The sequence below is a fragment of the Cyprinodon variegatus genome, unplaced genomic scaffold (genome assembly GCF_000732505.1).
Source record: "Cyprinodon variegatus isolate N-32 unplaced genomic scaffold, C_variegatus-1.0 Scaffold1094, whole genome shotgun sequence".
Taxonomy (NCBI): domain Eukaryota; kingdom Metazoa; phylum Chordata; class Actinopteri; order Cyprinodontiformes; family Cyprinodontidae; genus Cyprinodon; species Cyprinodon variegatus.
This window is the reverse complement of record NW_015151547.1, coordinates 77,099-97,016: the sequence shown is the minus strand read 5'-3', so window position 1 is coordinate 97,016 and position 19,918 is coordinate 77,099. Positions and strand designations below refer to the sequence as shown.

Genomic DNA, 19,918 nt, shown 5'->3' with positions numbered 1-19,918 from the left:
TCAGAATTCTGACATTAAAGTCAGAATTCTGACTTTTTTTTCCATACTATACTGAAATAAAATAAAAAAATCAGTTAACTTTTTTTTATTTTTCCAGTGGCCCTAATCCTCTTCCGTAAAATTTAGATTAGCTAACCTTCCAAATAGAGTTAATCAATAATGTTTAAATGTATAGCAGCTGCTGGCTGTAAAACACTGACCAGGCTTTCTAAGGCTGTGTCTCCCACTCTTCAGCGGATCTTTTAACCATTAATCATTCATCAGGTAAAGACCACAGACTCCCAAGGGAAGAAATAAACCACTAACAGAGACTATATCCTCTGGAGGCATAGGGATATACCAAATGCCCCTGCAGCCCATGCTGTGGTTTAAGTGGGACTCATCAGCGGGGCAGATGGGGCTTTCAGCACCGGGAGCTGTCCGTGGTGTTGAATCCCGTTAGGTCAACATGAGAGGCGTCTGAATCCACATTAGGAGGAAGAGTCATCAGAAGAAAGACCTAAACGCACCGTTTGGAAGAACAGGTAGCAGTCTCCTCCCAGGATGCTCCCTGCTCAGGAAGCGGCTAAGATCTACCACACCAACTACGTGCGCAACGCCCGGGCCATGGGCGTCATGTGGCAGGTGTTCACCGTCACCTTCGCAGTCATTACGGTGGTGGTGTTCATCCAGCCCTATTGGATCGGGGACAGCGTGAACACGCCGCAGGCCGGTTACTTCGGCCTTTTTCATTACTGCATCGGGAACGCGCTAACCTCGGAGCTCACCTGCAAAGGGAGCGCGCTGGACTTTGGCTCCATCCCGTCTGGAGCCTTCAAAACTGCCATGTTCTTCGTGGGGATCTCCATGCTGCTGATCGTGGGAAGCATCGTCTGCTTCAGCCTCTTCTTCTTCTTCAACGCCGGGAGCGTCTACAAGATCTGCGCGTGGATGCAGCTGGCCTCCAGTGAGCATTGGATCAAAGTTTGAAGTGTCTGATATCATAAACATATTAAAAATACAGGGAGGATACATACTATTAGCAATGGCACAGAGCAGTACATCAAACCACTTCATTACTGTATTTATTTCAGAAAGAGATGTTAAACTGGTGCAGACATAAAACTTTAAACCAAAGAGACATTTCACACCTAACTGGATGTGGTAAAAGTATGAAGATCCCTTTACCTTTTTTCAAAAAAGTTCTTCTATGAAGTTTATGAATAATCTAAGCAGGCAGAAAGGTTATCCAGGCTGCAACTTGGTAACCATTTCTTTCTTTGTTGCATCCCCAGCTTTGCATATCCACAGTCTGGAACAAATTCTTCGTTTCATGTCATCTGGAATTTTAAAATGCAGTTATTCTAGAATAAATAAAGGGCGGAAGTAGAGGTGTAAATAATAATCGCTTTGTATCGATGCATTGATTCAACAGTTGATGATCCGATGCATCGACACCTCTGCAAGAGTATCGATTCATTTTTAATTGTTTTTCCTCTGGTCTGTTTTTATCCATTTGCTCCTGGACATATGCTGCGGTGGCGCTAAATCTATTTTGCCCTCCTACCTCACTTCCTTTAGTCACTATCCTCTTTTCGCTTGCACACACACTCGGGTAAACACAGAGGCCTTGTTATTTTTCAGTGAATGAGGTTTTCACAGGCATAGGTGCAGTTCAACTTTGCTACTTCTGTTATTTGCTGTTGTTTTTCAAACAAAAATGCACAACGATATTCCAGCTTTCATTGATTTATTCTAAATTTGAAACATTGTCTAGCCTGTAAGGTACAAAAAAAGCACAAAAAAAAAACAATTAATCAAATCGAATTGTGGTGTATTCTTGAGTATCGAAAATAATCGAATTGTTGGGTCAGGAAATTGATACTGAATGGAATCGCCATGAGGAGTAATTTACACCCCTAGGGGGAAGCCAGGGAGCCATTTTCTTCTTTGGCCCTGCAGGTTGCAGATCCCTGGTCTACAGTTGATCCTCTTTTATGATGGCTTAATCAAAAAGTGCAACAACCCAACTGTCAAATCCCTGAAGAGAAAAAAAACTGTAAAGATAAAAAGTTTCAGTGCCAGCAGATATCATCATGAGAAATTGCTTTAGTATGTCTTCAGTACAGTACATCTAATGCCACCCATGTTTAAAAGGACTGTCCAAGCCTTGCAGATGTAAGCCACCAGCTAAACCTCTTTACTGCAGGATAATGATGGTTAAGGTTAGTCAGACCATGGAAATAAATGTAAAAAAAAACACTGGATTTCACATAAGTACCTGGGAGTTTGTGGGCCTCATATAAATGCATATGGAGAGGCTTTGGTGAAACATGAGTGTGTCCTGGAAACACGATGCAGCTTGGGAACAGATGTACCGGCGAGTGAAAGGACGTGCAAGTAATGAAACGAGCAATGAGAGGAATACCCTGGGTGTGCTGTTACATTCTTTACTCTCACTTTTCAGCCTCAACTCGCCTGCTGTCAATTGGGTTTCAGTTGTTTTTTGTTTTTTAAATGCTGGATGAATGAGCACACATTCCAAAATAAATGAGAGATTGACCTACATTAAGGCTTGAATTGAACCGTCTATTGAAATTGTTGCTATAGGGAAAAAAATAATAAAATCAGCTGGGTAATTCAAGTGTTTGTAAGCATCAGACAGAAAGATCTGAGAGAGTCATATTTCACCTCATCATCTTAAAGGGAGAGGGCACCAACCTGGCTGTCTGTCTGTAGTGTTAATAATGTATGAACTGGTTGGTTTTAAAGTTGCAAAACAAATTAATATGAAGGATGTGTGTATGCTTATGTCTCTGGTGACTTCCCTTCTTGTGGGCTCTCATTTATTAGAAGTACTGGGAAAGATAGTTTCCAATGATGCCAGCAGAAACAGCATGATTTCAATTATCAAGCAATGACCATGGCCTTTGTACCTGTATATTTGGGAGTCAACATGCTGATGAAAGATAAACCTCTGCTCTATTCTTAACTCTGGGACAGACCAGGTGAATGATTAAATGCTTTTAAAAATTAACTTTTAACATAGTATTAAAAAACTCAATAGCACATGTTAATAATTACAACTGATTAAAAATGGTAATACTTGTTGTGCCGAGTAGTCTGCACATACTTCCACACATGACAACTATTTTTTACCGGTCTTTAAGGAAAATGAACCAAGGCAACATATTTTAAGTGGGGTTAAAAGTACGATACAAATAAAGTACAATGATTAAAATGAAATATTGTGGAGGGTAATACAGACCTATTAGTCTTCAACTCTTCAAGATATAACACTAGATGGATATAGATATAGTGACTATAAAGCCAGTATTTACCTCGATTCATACATTTTGATCAGACACAGCGATCATGTCTTTTTACTATATTGTCCCTTCTATTAAGTAACTGATTGCTGAAAAACATTTAACAACTTAACCAACATTTTAATCTCAGATCAAGTTGGAGTCATGAAGCAACTTCCAGACACCAAAACATGTAGAGATAATAAATAAACGACTGATATCAGTTTTATGTTATTTTATATTTCACTTAGTTCTTTGTGTGTGTTTGTTATTGGTAATTTGTTTTTTGACATCTTAAAGACCTTGTCTGTCGAGTGCACAGATCTAACACAAGTATTTTAATACAGTGCTGTAAATAACAGTTTTTATAGAAACTTAATGCCGTTTTTTTTTTTTTTACATAAAGCCTCTGTTGACAAGCTCTGCTGGGGGAGGTATTGGAGCAAATTATGCAAAGTTATTGTAACTAATAGTTTACCACCCAGCTGGATTCCTGGGTGATTCTAAGTCACCATCCTGGGTTCGTATTCCAGCTGGTAGGAATGAGCTTCTCAGTGTGGGTTCTTTGGCAAGACCCTTCATGCTAATGCCTGCTTTGGGGAGTGGCGGCCTAGTGGTTAGGGTTTGGAATCCTGAGATTCTGAATTCAAGCCCAACTCCCAGGTACTGCCACTCTGGGTCCCTGAGGACGACCCGTAACCCACACTTCTCCCTGGGTGCCGCACAATTGCAGCCCACTGCTCCCCAAGGGGATGGGTTAAATGCAGAGTTATTTTTGTTGCTCTGTACCTGTGATAGTGTAATGACAATAAAACTCTGGGAGTTTCTTTGATTTCCACAAATTTGACATCACTGGAAAGCTAAACCACCACTCCTTCAGGATCTGTTAATAAATGGAAAGGGCTCAGGTAGACTTGTTCTTGAATTTTCCCAGCCCTTCACATGTTTCTGTATTAAGGTTAACCCACCATCTTTGATGAAGAAAAGTATTCCCAAGCCAAGTTTACATGCATCTTCTCTATTTTTTTTTCCTTTAAACAAAACTCAAAACCCCTTAGGAAACTGCTGTATTTATACATAAATATAAACAGTTGAACCGTTTTATTATGTTCTGATGACATTTGGCTACACTGAACAAAGGGTGGAGGAAATAACTTTTCTAATAAAAGGTTTAAGATGAAGATTCATTTTCCTCCACATTAAAATAATGTTTTTTTTTATGGTTGATCACAGAAAAAAAGAAAAAGAAATAAAATAAATTTTAGTGTTCGGTTTTAAGAATAACTAAAAAGTTCTTAGGTCATATGAATCATATTGAAATGTATAAGTACAAAATAACACCACACAATTAAGTTTTGTTTATGTTCAAAATTCAACCCGCTCACCACTGTGATGCTCTCACCTCTCAGGTACATGCATGGTGATTGGCTGTATGATCTACCCTGATGGTTGGGACTCTGAGGAAGTGAAGCGCATGTGTGGCCAGCGGACTGATAAATATACCCTGGGTAACTGCACAGTGCGCTGGGCCTACATCCTGGCGATCATCAGCATCATGGACTCACTCATCCTCTCCTTTCTGGCCTTCAGTCTGGGCAGCCGGCAGGACAAACTGCTGCCAGAGGACTTCCAGGTGGAGGGAAAGGGTAAGGAGAAAAAAATCCTAAAAGCAGATGGGTAAGGAATATGGGGTTTAAATTTATGTAGGAAGGAAAATGACAAGAAGATCCTAAGGAGGAATTGCTGTAAGAGGCGGTAAAAAAACTCAAGGCTTGTTTTAGTTTTTTGGTTGTACATTCCTGAATGCTCTTAATTTTTCCACTGATTAATATGAAAGTATGAATGACAGCAAGAAAAGTCTGATTAAGACTAAATTTAGCGAGTAGAGCTGAGCCAGAACCAAAGGACATAACTGTTGGCTTCACAAAGAGATCAACCTGGTTATGGCATCTGACAGTCTTTCAAACTAGAAAGGAAACGCTCTTAAACACTTAAACAGATTTTCATGAAACTCTGTAACTGAGTTAACTTTGATGCAAAACATATTTTGAGAGAAGCAAATACCAGTGAATCGCAAAAGATGATCTGCAGGAACCATCACAAATTATTGTTAATGTTCACAGCTTGGCCATGACCACCTTCTGTGTCTACTTCCTGTAACTATTTCTGAAATTCAAGGCATTATGGCTTTTTATTATGCTATTAATGATAAAAAATAATCCTGATGACTAAAGCGAGTAAATATAAGTTCACAATTTTGATTTTTCTCTCTACAACAGATAACGGGTAAATCCCTGCTGGACAACTGAGCGAGGAGATGCAACCAACTCAACATCGACATGAACTCTAAGGACCTTTGATCATTGGCAGCCAAAAAACTTGATCTTCTTCCAAAAACAAATCCAGTGGAATTTAGATGGAGCTCCACTTCTTGCTTCAATGCAGCCTTGCTTTTATAAAAAGGATTAATAGTTTAAACGATTTGATTATTATTTTTTTCAAGCTGTTGTGACCTTACAACACCGTCTATAATGGTGATTTCCAGCTAAGGTCCAAATTATTCATACTTCTCACAGATTTGAAATTGTTTCCAGTCTTTAGAAGTTTTTTTTTCCTATTAGTAAAAATGTATTGGTGTTTGGCTAATCAAACTATTCCAATAACTACTGCTCAGCTTTTTGTATTGATTCATTGAGGTTTTGAGGATTTCTCTGAGGTGAGGATGATGCTACCACCCCCATGCTTCACAGTAGTGATGGTTTTCTTAGGATGGTACTCATCATTCTTCTTTCTCCAAACACAGTTGGTGGAATTTTGATCAAAAGTTATATTTTGGTACTGCATGTGCTGGTTTAAGCAGGGGAACCTTTCCTGCTATGCATGATTTCAAACCATGACGTCTTAGTGTATTACAAACAGTAACCATGGAAACGGTGGTCCCAGCTCTTTTCAGGTCATTGACCAGCTCCTCCTCTTTAGTTCTGGGCTGATTTCTCACTTTATATATATATATATATATATATATATATATATATATATATATATATATATATATATATATATATATATATGAATGGACATCTAAAATCAGTGATTATCACAGCAGAAAAGTACAATGACACAGTAATCAGAATACACCCCAAGACAGAAGGTAGATAGAAAGGTGTAATTTCTAACAGTGGGGTGTACTTTACTTGTCAGAATAGAATTTAAAATCCTCCTTCTCACATATAAAGTCTCAAATGGCAAAGCTCCATCTGATATCAGAGATCTGATTGTTCCTTATGTTCCTAACAGAGCACTTTGCTCTTAATCTGCAGGTTTACTAGTGGTTCCTAGAATTTCTAAAAGTAGAATGGGAGGCAGATCTTTTAGTTATGAGGCTCCTCTCCTGTGGAACCAACTACCAGTTTTAGTCCGTGAGGCAGACACCCTGTCTACTTTTAAGGCTAGGCTTAAAACTTTCCTTTTTGATAAAGCTTATAGTTAGAGTGGCTCAGGTTATCCTGAGCTATCTCTATAGTTGCTGCTATAGGCTTAGACTTCTGGAGAACTTAAGGCCCATTCATACCTCACGTTTGGCCTGCACGTCCGTATTTCTATCCGTACGTTCTATCCGTTGACTCCTTCATACCTCCGTCCGTTGAGGTGCGCAATAACCCGTATTTCCTCTAGGTGGCAGTGCTGGGCGCCAATGATTCGTCATCGATCAAAACATGGCGATGGTCCAAGACCTGATTCTGTTGACATTTTGTACTAAAAACTCAATAGCGCCCCCACCGTTTCCGGTAGTATTGCTCCGTATCGTCCGTAAGCGTAAGCTCCCAATTTTCGTGTCAAAGTACGGACGAAATCGACGGTTAGAACTTATGAAACACTCCACACGTATCCGTATCCGTCTTTTACGTGAGGTATGAATGGGCCTTTAGGGACCCCCTTTATCATCATTCTATCTTTATTCTCCCATTCTGCAGTATTCGTTAGTTCAATCTCTAACGTTTTGCTCTCTTTGCTTTTTCTCATAGTAGCTTCATCTGGTTTGTTCCCGTTTGGCTGTGACTCCATCCTGGAGAGAAATATCAGCTGTGCTGCTGCCATCAACACCATTGTTTATAGATGTTGGAGATCGGCCTGTTTTTCAGTGTAGTCATGTTTCTCTGACTGTGTCTAGATGTGCTCTCTTCATCCTCTGGGACCTGGTTTGGAGCTCATCTGCCTGGCTGTATGTTTCCTTACTGTATGTCTGCTTCTGTCTCCTTGAACCCCAGTCGGCCTCGGCAGATGGCCGCTCACACAGTGTCTGGTTCGGCTGGAGGTTTCTTCCTGTTAAAAGGGAGTTTTTCCTCTCCACTGTTGCTACAAGCATGCTTAGTGGGAGGGACTACACTATGTGTATATATATTATACATACACAATCGAAAGTATTTACAATGCTGTAATTTGGTATTGAGCAGCATTGTGAATACTGTTGATTGTACATACTGTAATCATTATTTTATTCTTCTACCTATCTGGTTTTGTTCTTATCCTTATTTTATACTTGTATCTTATTGGAATTTACAATCTTATATTTGTCTCTTCTGTAAAAGTTTGCACCGCAAGAATTTCCAACAAGGGATTAAAAAAAGCAATTCTGATTCTGATTTGGTGAAACTGAAACCTTTTATTTTACAGGTTCTAAATAAAATATAAACAGTTTTGCTTCTGGACTTGACATGAAGCAGTAGACAACCCCTGATCTAAATTCCTCGGTGAACATGGGACCCACGCTGCATCAGATGGAGTCAGAGTACTTGCTGAGGTTCAGTTTCAGGTCTTCCAAGTGCACCTCGATCTTTTTGTTCAGTTCATCTATGGAGGCCATCAGGGTGTCGTACAGCACCTGGACACACAGACACAGGAAGCAGGTGGAGGCATGAAGATCTCCGCATTAAATGCCTCAGATGCCCCTCATGTGCGGCTTACCTGGGCCTTCTCCGTCTCTATGCTGCAGACCTCTCTCAGGCTCTTGATGTTGGCCTTCATCTGCTGGGTCTCTCCATTAATCTGTTGGATTTTATCTGCCATCTCCTCCCTTTTCTGGTGGATTTGGTCACACTGCCTGGAAAACAGCTCACATTAGGCCCTTAAATGATGCTTTTGTGTAGTTCTACATCATGTAGGGATGCATAGGTACCACATTCCTATATTTTATCAACTTTTTATATGTGAAGGTTGTAATTTTACTAATTTTATTCTGTCTTACTATTTTATATTTTATTTTGCTCTTTTGTACTGACAATCTTAGGCTTCTCTCTTCTGTAAAATGTTGCACTGCAAGAAAAGAATTTCCTGCAAGGGATGAATAAATTCTGATTCTGATATTATATTCTGATATAAAGGTACTGACCCTTTAGCTGATTAGCAATGTGAAGTTTAAATAAAGATTGTTCCTGGGGAAGAGTTCTGCTTATATTCTCTACCTTGGATCTCATTTGTGTTTATGCTAGTTTGGTTTTTCCTTTTACTTCTAAAGGCGCTGTCACACCTTGACGATTTTATCCAATGTATTCCTGATGTACGAAAAATCTGGCAAAAACGCTGGAATGCGTTGGATACGTTATGGGTACGTTTAGTTTAAGTTATGAGCGTGCTGAAACATGTCGACATACGGCAAGTACGTGGAGAAATTAAGCATGCTTAAAATTTCTCAACGTATTCCAGCATAAGTTAATTGGGGCATAAGTTTCAGGTAATTTATTTGATCGTTGACGTACGTTAAGTTTGACTTACTCATAAGTTGTGGCGTCTAGCTTATCCAAAACCTATGAGTAACTTGTGCATAACTTATCAAGAGCTTATCTCCAACGCATATCAACGTATCTGATGTGCTCGACTGCTGCGACTCCAAACCTTTTTTTCTTGGGGCAATTGGTAAACCGCAGCTAGGTTAATACCGTGATCAAAGACATCTATTTATGCAGACCGGGCGATGCTTTTTAATGGGAATTACTCTGCCGTGAATTATGCATAAGTTAAACTGTCGTTGGACATAAGCCCTGGACTCGTTTGAATATGCTATGTTTAAGCCCAAACTTAAAAAAAAATTCATCGAAAGTTCAGCGTATGCCAGCGTTTTAGGAGATTCTGGGACGTCAGGCATACGCTGTGTAAATCGGAAAGGTGTGACAGGGCCCTAAGATTTGCTAAACATGACCTGCAGTTGACCTTCATTTACAATAAACCTAGATTTTCAAAGTTTTCAGAGCAGCAGAACTCTGCTTACGAGTTGCTAAGCTAACTGGTGACAGCACGGTCCTGCTCTGCTTCTTTAGGCAGATTAACTTCATGTTTGGACATGTGGCATCAGGCCGATGGTATTAAGGGGAGGAGTTGAAGCTCGTACCCCAACACCCCCTGGACGTGTTGTTCCTTCATCTCCCTCCTCTTCTGTCTGCGGATGCTCTGTTTGCACTCCTTGTCCCGCCTTATATCCAGGGCTTCTTTCAGCTGCGTCTCCTCGATGCAGAGATTTTTCATCTCCTTCTCCATCTTCTCGTTTTGGCTCACCAACATCTGGTACTGCGGTTGTCATTAGTCAACAGGTTAACATGACATTTGGTGGCATCTCCACAATCTAACAGCAGCTCAATGTCAATTTATAGCAAAGTTGTGAGAGAAAAGCAGCATTTGGACCGAGCCAGAACCACCCACTGCTGGACCTGTGCAGCAGCCTACCTCATCCTGAAGCTGCTTGTTGGCATTCAGGCCTCTCTCCAGGTCCTGCAGGAGGACGATTAACTGCTGGAACTGAGCCTCGGCGTGCTTCACGCTCTCCACCCGGTTCTGCATCTCCATCACACACTCGTCTGTGTCAGTCTGGAACAGAAGCAAACGAGTCACAGCCAGCCCTCTGTTGCCCCTCATCATCTCAGCAGAACCAGGCCTCCACTCACAATGGACTTCTTGATGTTCTTCACAGTCTCCCTCATCTTCTCCATCTGGCTCTTCAGCTCCTCTGGAGACTCCACAATCTGAGACTTGATCTTGGTGATCTCCTCCTTCAGTTCACCGACCTCCACCTTCACCTGGGCCTGAGCCACACACATTTTCAGGAACACGCCAAGATCACGAGAAGCCTGCAGATGTTTGGGTGTGAATCCCCTACCAGCCTCTGCTGCTTCTCCGCCATCTTGGCCTTCAGCTCCGCAACACTTTCACTGATGGCATTCTGAAAGGAGAGCCACTGGATCAAAACCGCCCACCGTCCCCCAGAACTGCCCACCTTCCCCCCAGAACCTACCCCTTCCTTGTACTCCTGCCGGATGTTGGCCTGCAGCTCGGAGAGATCAGCTGCCAGCCGGTCAGCCTCAGCCTGCTGCTCTGGGGGGATGGTCCTGGATCCGGATCAGAAACAAACGGGTTACAGAAAAACTAAGAGGGATCCAAATAAGTTCTGGAGGATACTTACGTTAGGAGCTGGATCTTCTTCTCCAGGTCTCTGATGCCTTTGTTGAAAAGCTCCTGCTTCTCCTTGGCTGCCCTCTGCAGGCAGAGAGGAGAAGCGTTAGCCAGGTTCTGCTGGACCAAGCAGTTTTAGCTCCATCCAGAACTTTCTAATAGGTTCTATTCCAGCTTCAGCCAGAACCGTTAATATTTTGAACATCACACCTCAGGGAAAGTATGCAGAATGACAGTAAAATGATGCCGGAACCAGAAGGCTAAATTCTTATCTTAACATCTGTTGGTTCCACTGCAAGTGACCGGGTACTGAGCCCCTATAGGCTGCTGAGTGTAGTTCTCCAGGATTGGACCTGGTTTGGTTCAGAGTTTGCTGATGTTTTGGAACACTCTCCAGGGTTCTGTACAGAACATTTCCCCGCAGACACCGGTCACGCTGCAATCATCATCATCATTAGCCAGCCAGCTAAAACACATTTTAAAACCATTTACCTCCTTATTGCAGGATTTCTACAAGTTTCTAAAAGTTACATTTCAGATCTTTTAAAGACCACTGAGAATAAAATATAATCCTGGAATACGGAGAAAAAAAAAAAGATTTCAATTGCCAAGTAAACACAGACCCATTAGTGTCCAAGAGTCCAACCCTAGCTTTGTGTCACTATCGCGAGCTAATAGCAGCTAGCTAGTTAGCTACCTAGCCCGGGAGTGATCTCAACCGACCCATTTCTAATAGTCAACCAGCACTTAGCCTGGCTGCTCCGTAGGCTAATAATATGCTATGGGACATTATTTAAGACCTATGACATCAGATTTCATAATTTTTAAGATGGGAACCCAGTTATTAGCAGATAAGGGTCAGAAATACGTTGGGATTCCTTTGGGCCTGGATCACCTGGCACTGGTTTCAAAGCTGGTTGGTTCTAAGGGTGAGTCATTTGATTCTGGATGATTCCCAACAGGATGGTCTGTTGGACCAAAGTGACCGATAGTCAACAGGGTTTTTTTCTAACCACTAAGATGCAGCACTGCTGCTTTGTCGGATCAGAACAACGTCTCTGGGTCGGTATGAAAGGTCTCATTAGGGAAGATAGAACATGGCCTCGACGTGGAGAAAAGGGGGTGGGGTTTATTTGGCAACTATATAGAAACTCCCACATGCAAAAAAATCAGAACCATACTGACAATCTGAGGAAAGAAGCAGTTTCCCTTCGGATCGGACTGAATTGGAGCAAAGACCAGAAATATTTCTGACTCACATCTGCTTAAACTGCAGCCGGATTAGAAGTGAAGAGATTCCTAAAGTACTTGATTACTATTGACAGTAATAAGCATCATTATTTACAACAGAAGAAGTGAGACCATCAGAGTGGTTCCTGTACCTTCTTCCTCCAGGGTTAGAGCTGGTGATGGACACAGCCGTGGAAATGCTTCTAATCTTTACCCGTTCCTGGTTGCCATCATCAGTGCTGGCAGTTAGAGAGCAGCTAGCATCAATGCTGTTAGCATTGTCAAAAGTATTGATACTCAAAAGCTGCATCTGGATTATAGTGTGTACTAATTTGGTGTGTTATCAATACTAGGACAAGGTTTGCATATTTCTGGGTTGTTGAACTAGCATCTGTGTTTCTGAGAAAAAGGCATGGTCCATGGTGAGACTGAAAAAGCTTTTCTATGTTTGTTTTATCCTCATGATATCGTAAGTGGTTTTAGTGTTGGATATGTTCCTGGATATAAAACTTGAGTTTTAAATTTTAGTACCCTAGTTGGCATATGGACCTCCTGACTTCCCAGCCGCCGTTAAGAGCAAACAGTTTTCCAGTATACTCTGCTTGACAGACAGTATTATTACAGCCCAACAACAGTCCATCATTTCTTCTCTGGTCTCAGGGTGACACATTCTAATGTTCTCACCTCCATACATTCTGGGTTTTTATAATGAAGAGCGTTAGCTACATTGTTTTCCTGAGGACTATAGTCTAGGGGTGGAACGGTTCACAAAATCCACAGTTCTGTTCGTTTTGTTTTCGGTTCGGTTTATGTTGATTGTTAGCCTGACATGTTGGTCGTGTTGCTGTTAGCATAAAGAAAACGTGTGCACAATGCTTACACACTGTTGCACTTTTATCCACAACTTTCTTTTCTTTTCATACAGCAGACCTATAAAGTGCTGCTGGCGCGTCTTCCAACTCCAGTTCTTTCCCACTCACCATACCCACACAATTCTCCACAACAACTGATTTTTTTCTGCTACACCCGGCTAAGCTGCTTCGCTTCTTCTTCTTCTTGTTTACTACTGGTGGTTGGCTTTGGTCGCAATACCGCCACCTTCTGCTCTGGAGTGTAAACGCTTTGCATATGAGAAAAAGGAGCAGCGCATGAACCGAACGCAACACACGCGAACCGAACCGAGACAGTCGAATCGAACGGTTCGGACGGTTTTCATCAACCGTTCCATCCCTACTATATTCACAATTTGACCAACGTCATTCATGTGCGTTTACGTCCAACCTACCAGCACAGCGCGCGTCTCCAGCATCCTCTCCAGCCTCTCCTTCCTGAATTTCAGAAAGTTCATGATGGCGCTCAAAATGACCAGAGTCCGCTGTTTCTCTGCAAAAACAAAACCTGAATCACTGAAGGTTCAGACCCATTTAACAGATCAGCATCACCTAATAAAACAGAAATAAAACCTGAAAAATGAATGGAAACATTAACTTTAGCACAGACCAACTCTGATTATAACCTTCCCCACCAGAACAGTGAGATGTTCCTCCAACCCTGGATCAACAGTGATGTAAGGAAACTGGTAAATAATACAGAGCCTCACGAGGGAGACAGGATTTTTTAAGAATATATAGAAGCATCTTCAAGAAAAAAAAAAATCAATGAAAGCAAAGAGGATGACAGGAAGAGGCTAGAAATGTCAGAGATCTATGGTTAGGGATGAAGAAGATCTTCAAGCAGGAGTATCAGCTTATTTGCCGGTTTCAGTGTTGAGGAAGACCTCCTGACTGGTTCTGGTACCAACGGTCCTCAATGACAGAGAGCCTTCTTCTGGTCCATCCGAGAATCATACCAGGAGCTTTCGGGACGCCCTGCAGTTTGATGTGATGATGCCATCATACACCTGCTCCCTTTAGAGCAGGCAGACAACACTGGGAGGATCATGTCTTTGAATTTCTCCAGAACATTTAACACATTTCAGGATGAATTCAGCTTCTCCAGGATGAGCAGAGGAGAAAGCAGAAGATCCTGGGGACCCTATCCTGCCAGAGTCCTGCAGCTCGAGCATGAACTCTGAAAGGAACCAGTAGTTGAGGTTATGGGCTGCAGGAAGACTTACTGGGAGCCAGCAGATCATTGAGGGAGAAGTCGTACATCAGGCACATTTGCAGGAACTGCTTCCTAAAAAACATCACAGTAGAAAGAACAGATGAAGAGCTTCCAGAGCAGAGCAGCTCCTTAGACACATCCAGACATTTTAGCAGCAGGACGACCTAAAGTACAGAAAGCTCACATGCGGTTGAAGAGGCTAAGGATGGCAGCAGCCCCCTCATGATAGGTCGGGTTCTGGATGTCCTCTGACAGGGGAACCTGTTGGAGACACAGAGCCATGGCTTAATTAAAGGGCGACTTCCCCCAAAAAACACCATCTACTGATAATAACCTGGTCCTCCAGATCTACAGACCTGCAGGTTCTAGATGCATCCCTGCACCAACAGCTGAACCAAATGACTGAGTTATCTCTTTACCATCAGGTTTGTTAAAGGCTCAATGATCCAGTCATTAGAGCAGAGATGCATCTAGAGAACAGCAGATCTGGAGGACCAGGGTTGGAGACCCCTGAACTACAGGATGGACTCACCATGGAGTGGCACTCTGGTCCAAAGCGCGACACCAGGTACAGGACCCTCATGTAGATGGTCTGAACCACTTCAGGCTGCAGAGAAGAAGAAACACTTAGCAGGCTGCAGAGAAGCTGCTGGGAGGTAGACTAAATATGATACGGTAGTGCTGTTGAAGCTCCTCAAAATTTTTTATTGGCACCCAGAACAGCAGTGAGAAGTGATGGAGAGTTACTCTCACTGGATGATTGAAATATTCAATATAATGCCAAATTCTCTTCCCTGGAATATGGACAAATTATAAATTATATCCCAAAAATATTGATCAATTTAGTTCAAGGTTGCCTCAGTAATATTCCAGTTCCTAAACTTAAAAATACATTTATTAAAGGAATCTGTATAAAAGATGAAAAATGCTAACACATCTTTTTAACAACAAATATCTTATATCGTAATCCGATGAAAAGACTTTTCCTATTTAAATAGCCCAAAAATGTCTGTGCATTGAGAACCAAATGTCTTAAATTTGTTATTCCGCCAAAATATAAAGAGATTCATTTCACAACCTTAAATTACCTTCAATTTATCCTCCCAATGAATTCATGTGCTCCAAATTCAAACTCACTGTAGCGAAATGTCATCTATGTGAGCAAGAAGATCAATGAACTGAACTTTTTTTTTTTATTGTAGTAAAAGCAAAAACAATTGTATCCTCAGTTTATAATTGCTTATTCTCTAAATCTTAAAACACAAATATTCTCTCTCCCTCTGCAATGAAATTTGATATTATTGCCCAAGATAATCTAATAGAATTTACAATTAATAATATAATTAATATGGTCCTCTTACCAAAACTCTCCCTACAATCATAGCATTTAAAAATGTAATAAATATACTCAGAGGCGTAGCCAGAATATTTTTATAAGGGTGGCCAGGCAATAACCAATGTACACTGAGGGGTGGCTGAAAGTGGATAGACACCAGAACCTCAGGGTCAATCTATTGCAACAGGACAATTAACAAGCACAACAGCCAATTTTCTAAACAAAAACAAACTATACTTTCCTACAGCCTTTGCTAACAAATAGATGCATATTTTCAACATTCATGCTTTCTAGATTAAAGGTAGTGAGTTCTGGGGCAAACATCTCTTCCATCGTCATTACTTACCTACTTTTATCAACAATTATTCTGCATAAAAATTGATATTTACAAGTGCTAATATCTACCGAAATTGATTATTAAGTTTTTATTAAAATAGTTATCTATGATTTCACTGAAGACTCCTAGATGACTTTTAGAGACAAATAATTTTCTCTTAACCTCATAAAACACAAAATCTAGTTCTGAAAAGAGCATAAATGATCATCTTTAATGTTAGTATATTGATGTGCATAATTAATCCTTGTTAATGTTTATTTCTTCATTTGACTATCTAATTTACCTTTGAATTTTTATTTTATTTTTTGCACAATTTGCTTTACTAAGTATTTGTTGTTGAATACACCATAAGAGATTTTGCAGATATACTTTTATACATACACCGTTTAGATTTACTTATATCTTTCTACCCCTTCTTATAGAATAGAGTAGAACAGAAAACAAATGTGGACCTTAGAAAAACCTATAAGAATAACATGATAGTGAATAATTAAAAGATAAACAATAAAATACTGCACTGTAAAGTGTTTTAACAATATAAAAAAACTGTACATCTTGAGAATAAATAACCACTAACCAGTGTAATATAATAACCAATAAACAGCTGTGGACATTTTTACAGTAATATGAAAATAGCAGCAACATCAGAGGTGTGCAAAATGACAGCAGCATGTTATTTAAGGTTTATATTTTTACATTTGCTTTTAATTGTTTATGCTTCCGGTGGTTGTCACCTTTATTCCACTCTGGATTCTCATGAGTGTGGTCTTTGGTCACTTTATAATAAAAAAAAAAATGTATATAACTGTGGTCAAAAGGTCCGAACCGAGAAGCAGACCGCGGTCCGGTACCTCCGGGCGGTCAGAACAAACCTACCTTGGGGACCGGGCTCAGGTCTCCTTTGCTGACCTTTCGGGCCTCCTGGCCGGTCAGAACCTCACTGCGGTAATAGTTCACGATAAAGTCCACATCGTAGACTGGGAAAGTGTTATCCGCCATGGCGACCGAATCTGCTAGCGAACCTGCAGCCGTCAAACTTGTAGACAAAAACAAAACTGGCGCCTTGCAAAAACTGAAGCTTGCTTTCATTTGATTGGTTCTTTTTCTTTCTTTGTGGTATTATCCTCTGAATTACTTATCTCACTAGCGCCCCCAGTTGGACAGGAGGAGTAGAAGCTAGTGTGATAAAAAGATGGAAAACTTTATAATGTTCATTCAAAATCGGAACAAAAACCGGACAAAAACACTTTATCATTTATCCTCTTTAAAAAAATAATTGAATTGTATAAATTAACCAGATCTGGATCATTTTGTTCTCAGATCCCCTTTGAAACTAGTCGGTATTTATTCCCTCCTTCCTGTGGACTGGATATAATTTGGATTTATTACAGATAATAGATAAATAAATTAAAGATTTTATTTAAAAAATCTTAGCAAAAATAAACCATGTTAAAAATATAAAACCAATTTACTCAAATTTTAGAGTGACTGAATAAATAAAGCTGATGAGGAAACCTTTAGAAAAGTGATCAGTTTGGAAAAAATTGGATTAGAGTTTGGAAGTTCAATTTTTCAGTCTGTGAATCAAGGTATAAAGATGAGAGAAGGTAAACTCCATAAGTCATTAAAGGCTGAAATAAAGCTTTTAAAATGTTAAAGAAATCCCAGATCTCAGGTTATTATTAAATACAAGAGGTGGTTAGGACTGTAAAAATGTCCAGAAAGAGATTTTTGGAGACAGTTTTGAGGTTGAGTAGGAGAAGAAACAATGATAAGAAAAAAACCAGCCACTTGAAGATCTGAATTTCAAATGTATTTTTGCTAGGGACCATAAAAAAAATGTCTGTGGAAGAATTTAACTAAAGTAATTTGTTTTAAAATAAATGTATTTGAAAACATCACGTATTTTGACAGTAAAGAGTTTATGAAATCTTCCAACTGAGGAGGCAAACTAATTTGGCAAAGTTTTTATTCTTACAATCTACAGGGAGAAATAAAGAAAATGGAAGACAGAGACATCAGAAACTAATTAAAAAAAAACTGTATGACACCTGAAGACATTTAAAGCAATGAAACAATAAATGCCTTTAGTACAATCTTTTGTTAAACCAGCACATTCATATGAAAGTTTTGCACAGCGGAACCTACATTTATGATCAGATCACAAAAAAACATTTTTCAGCCCTTCAAATGAAGCCCGCTTTGCTACTCGCCGCCTTCAGAACCTGGATCAAGCCAAACTCTTTGGTACGACGTACTGAACAGTGGATGCTCATCCACATGCGGTTTGACTGGACTGTCCGAAAATGCAACAATGTGTAATAGTCTTTAAAGTGGTCCATTCAAAAAAAAAACTCCCAAAACAATCCATTATCACACTCTAATATCAAATTCCAAGAGACTGTGGAATAATGCAGAATCCTGGAAATCACTCAAAGATAACAAGCATTGATGTCAAAGTGCGCGATTGGAAACATGTCACTGATGCACACTGCCTTTAATATCTGTCTTCTAATCCTGCCTGTGTAAAAATGTACAAAAACTTTTTTTTTTAAATCCCCTTTGTTCACGGCGAAGATAAATCTTCAGAAGACAGAACTTGAAGATAATCGACTTTATAATCTAATGAGCATCGCATATGATTAAATTATAACCACAATGTTTTAGGCCAAGGGTGTAAAAGCTGGCACATGAAGATTGGCAGAGAATCGGCTCAACTGTGAACTATACAACGCACTGCAGCTTCAATGGCTTAACATTTCAGTTTCTGTTGGAAAGGTGCAAATTTTCAGTTCTTGAAGAGAAAAATAAAATAAAAAAAACTAACAAAAAAACAAAAAAACAGGGAGACGGATGCAAATTCATTTTAAATACAAACAGAGAGGATAACTGAAGGTACTCCAATAATTGAAATCCATAAAAGAACAAATCCTGGACAGTTTTCCTCTTCGTTGGTTGGATGTTTGCAGGAAGATAGACGTACATCAGCACGAGGAGGATCCTGCTTGCAGACACGAATGCATTCGCTGGCTGGGGCCTTTCACAATATAAAAGGGTAGCAGTATGCAGACTTTAGGAAGTGAGCCATGGATGGGAGAGGCACTGAGCCGCTGTGGCTCTCCGCTCAGGCACCAGGTCAAGCATGGGCAGCAGGAAGCTGCTGAAAGAGTGGGCCTCCTCCTTGGACCACTCGTACTTCTCAACCAAGACGTCGAACAAAGCCCACGGCTTCAGCTTGGTGATGTGTCGCAGGTCGCCTGGGAGAAACATGTTATATAAGCCTGATTACAGAGCTTCATCACAGTCAAACATCAAACAGCTGCAATCCATTTCATTTGCATGTTTTGTCCAGAAGTGAGGAGATGGTGTATCCCTCAAGGCTGTTCATTTTTTTCCCTAAATGGTATCTTTTTACCAAATACCTGAGCAGATTTACAACTGAAACAGGATGTAGCTACAGCAGAATGTTGGTGGCGGGGGGGGTGTTTACCTTTCTTGGTGAAGAACTCCTTGGAGTATTTGCCCGCCACGATCAGCTTCCGAGGAACCTTGCCAAGCAATTCGATGATAAGCGCTATGTGATCTGGAGATGGTTTTTAGACATACAGTGTGAGCAGGTAGATCACATCAGAGCGTCGTACTGCACATACATCGAGAGCTGTCAGATTTTGCCCAGTCAAAACCTAATTACATCTGAATCTGCAGGTCTGCCTAGTCAGAATGATGTCATAGATATGTCGGTGGTAATACCAGATATTTAACCTAACTGATTAAATGTAAATTTAACTTGCCATACAAACAGATGATTGATTGATCACAGGGAGCTGAAGTGTCAGGTCATCAGCGTAAACAAAGCCAGGAGAAGAATTTGGTGCATTTGGTGTGAACCTATATCAAGACGGGTTTCATATTTATTTTTAACTAATAATTACCAAGTATTATCAATAAGCGTCTTTATTCTTTTAGCGATTATATCCTAAAAATCATACATTTTTAAATAAAAATAAACTTATTTGATTGTTAGTTTTTCTAAATGTCACTGCTAGTTTAAACCTTGCAATAACGTAGCTCCTTAACAGGGTTCCTACAGTATAAGGCAAGTAAAATTCAAGACTTTTTAAGAGTTTTTAATGCCACTTGAAATAAAAATTTAAGACCAAATTCACAAGAAACACAAGAAAA

The 19,918-nt window shown here is 40.3% G+C and overlaps 3 protein-coding genes across 5 annotated transcripts in view; 1 reads left to right on the top strand and 2 right to left on the bottom strand.

The window, feature by feature from the left end:
• Positions 1-372: 372 nt before the first annotated feature.
• Positions 373-6,247, top strand: LOC107101430 (tetraspan membrane protein of hair cell stereocilia homolog). The gene is made up of 3 exons (XM_015400341.1): positions 373-946; positions 4,697-4,933; positions 5,567-6,247. Exons 1-3 carry the CDS (start codon positions 544-546, stop codon positions 5,575-5,577), a joined length of 651 nt encoding a protein of 216 aa, XP_015255827.1. The 5' UTR covers positions 373-543; the 3' UTR covers positions 5,578-6,247.
• Positions 6,248-7,915: 1,668 nt separating this feature from the next.
• LOC107101428 (kinetochore protein Nuf2-like) lies at positions 7,916-16,830 on the bottom strand. Its single transcript, XM_015400340.1, has 13 exons — positions 16,613-16,830; positions 14,596-14,670; positions 14,248-14,324; positions 14,074-14,135; positions 13,243-13,340; positions 10,738-10,811; positions 10,570-10,663; positions 10,435-10,497; positions 10,223-10,360; positions 10,005-10,145; positions 9,673-9,848; positions 8,253-8,388; positions 7,916-8,169 (listed from the first exon to the last, which is right to left on the bottom strand). Exons 1-13 carry the CDS (start codon positions 16,823-16,825, stop codon positions 8,062-8,064), a joined length of 1,455 nt encoding a protein of 484 aa, XP_015255826.1. The 5' UTR covers positions 16,826-16,830; the 3' UTR covers positions 7,916-8,061.
• A 760-nt stretch (positions 16,831-17,590) lies between these two features.
• LOC107101433 (SRSF protein kinase 1-like) overlaps positions 17,591-19,918 on the bottom strand; it is a 20,472-nt gene continuing 18,144 nt past the window's right edge. For 2 of the 3 annotated variants that reach the window (XM_015400350.1, XM_015400352.1), the window contains 2 exons: positions 19,227-19,319; positions 17,591-18,993 (listed from right to left, as the gene is read on the bottom strand). In XM_015400350.1, the coding sequence (XP_015255836.1) occupies positions 18,809-18,993; positions 19,227-19,319 (278 nt within the window). In that variant the 3' untranslated portion in view covers positions 17,591-18,808. The remainder of the gene's footprint in view (positions 18,994-19,226; positions 19,320-19,918) is intronic. The other variant, XM_015400351.1, reaches the window with a different exon arrangement.

Excerpts from the sequence above, each read along its gene's own strand:
- LOC107101430 (XM_015400341.1), top strand. The coding sequence starts at position 544 with ATGCTCCCTGCTCAGGAAGCGGCTAAGATCTACCACACCAACTACGTG. Across the intron at positions 947-4,696 it reads GTGGATGCAGCTGGCCTCCA|GTACATGCATGGTGATTGGC; the intron begins GTGAGCATTGGA and ends CTCACCTCTCAG.
- LOC107101428 (XM_015400340.1), bottom strand. The coding sequence starts at position 16,825 with ATGAAAGCAAGCTTCAGTTTTTGCAAGGCGCCAGTTTTGTTTTTGTCT. Across the intron at positions 14,671-16,612 it reads ACCTGAGCCCGGTCCCCAAG|CCTGAAGTGGTTCAGACCAT; the intron begins GTAGGTTTGTTC and ends TCTTCTCTGCAG. Across the intron at positions 14,136-14,247 it reads CTTAGCCTCTTCAACCGCAT|GAAGCAGTTCCTGCAAATGT; the intron begins GTGAGCTTTCTG and ends GATGTTTTTTAG.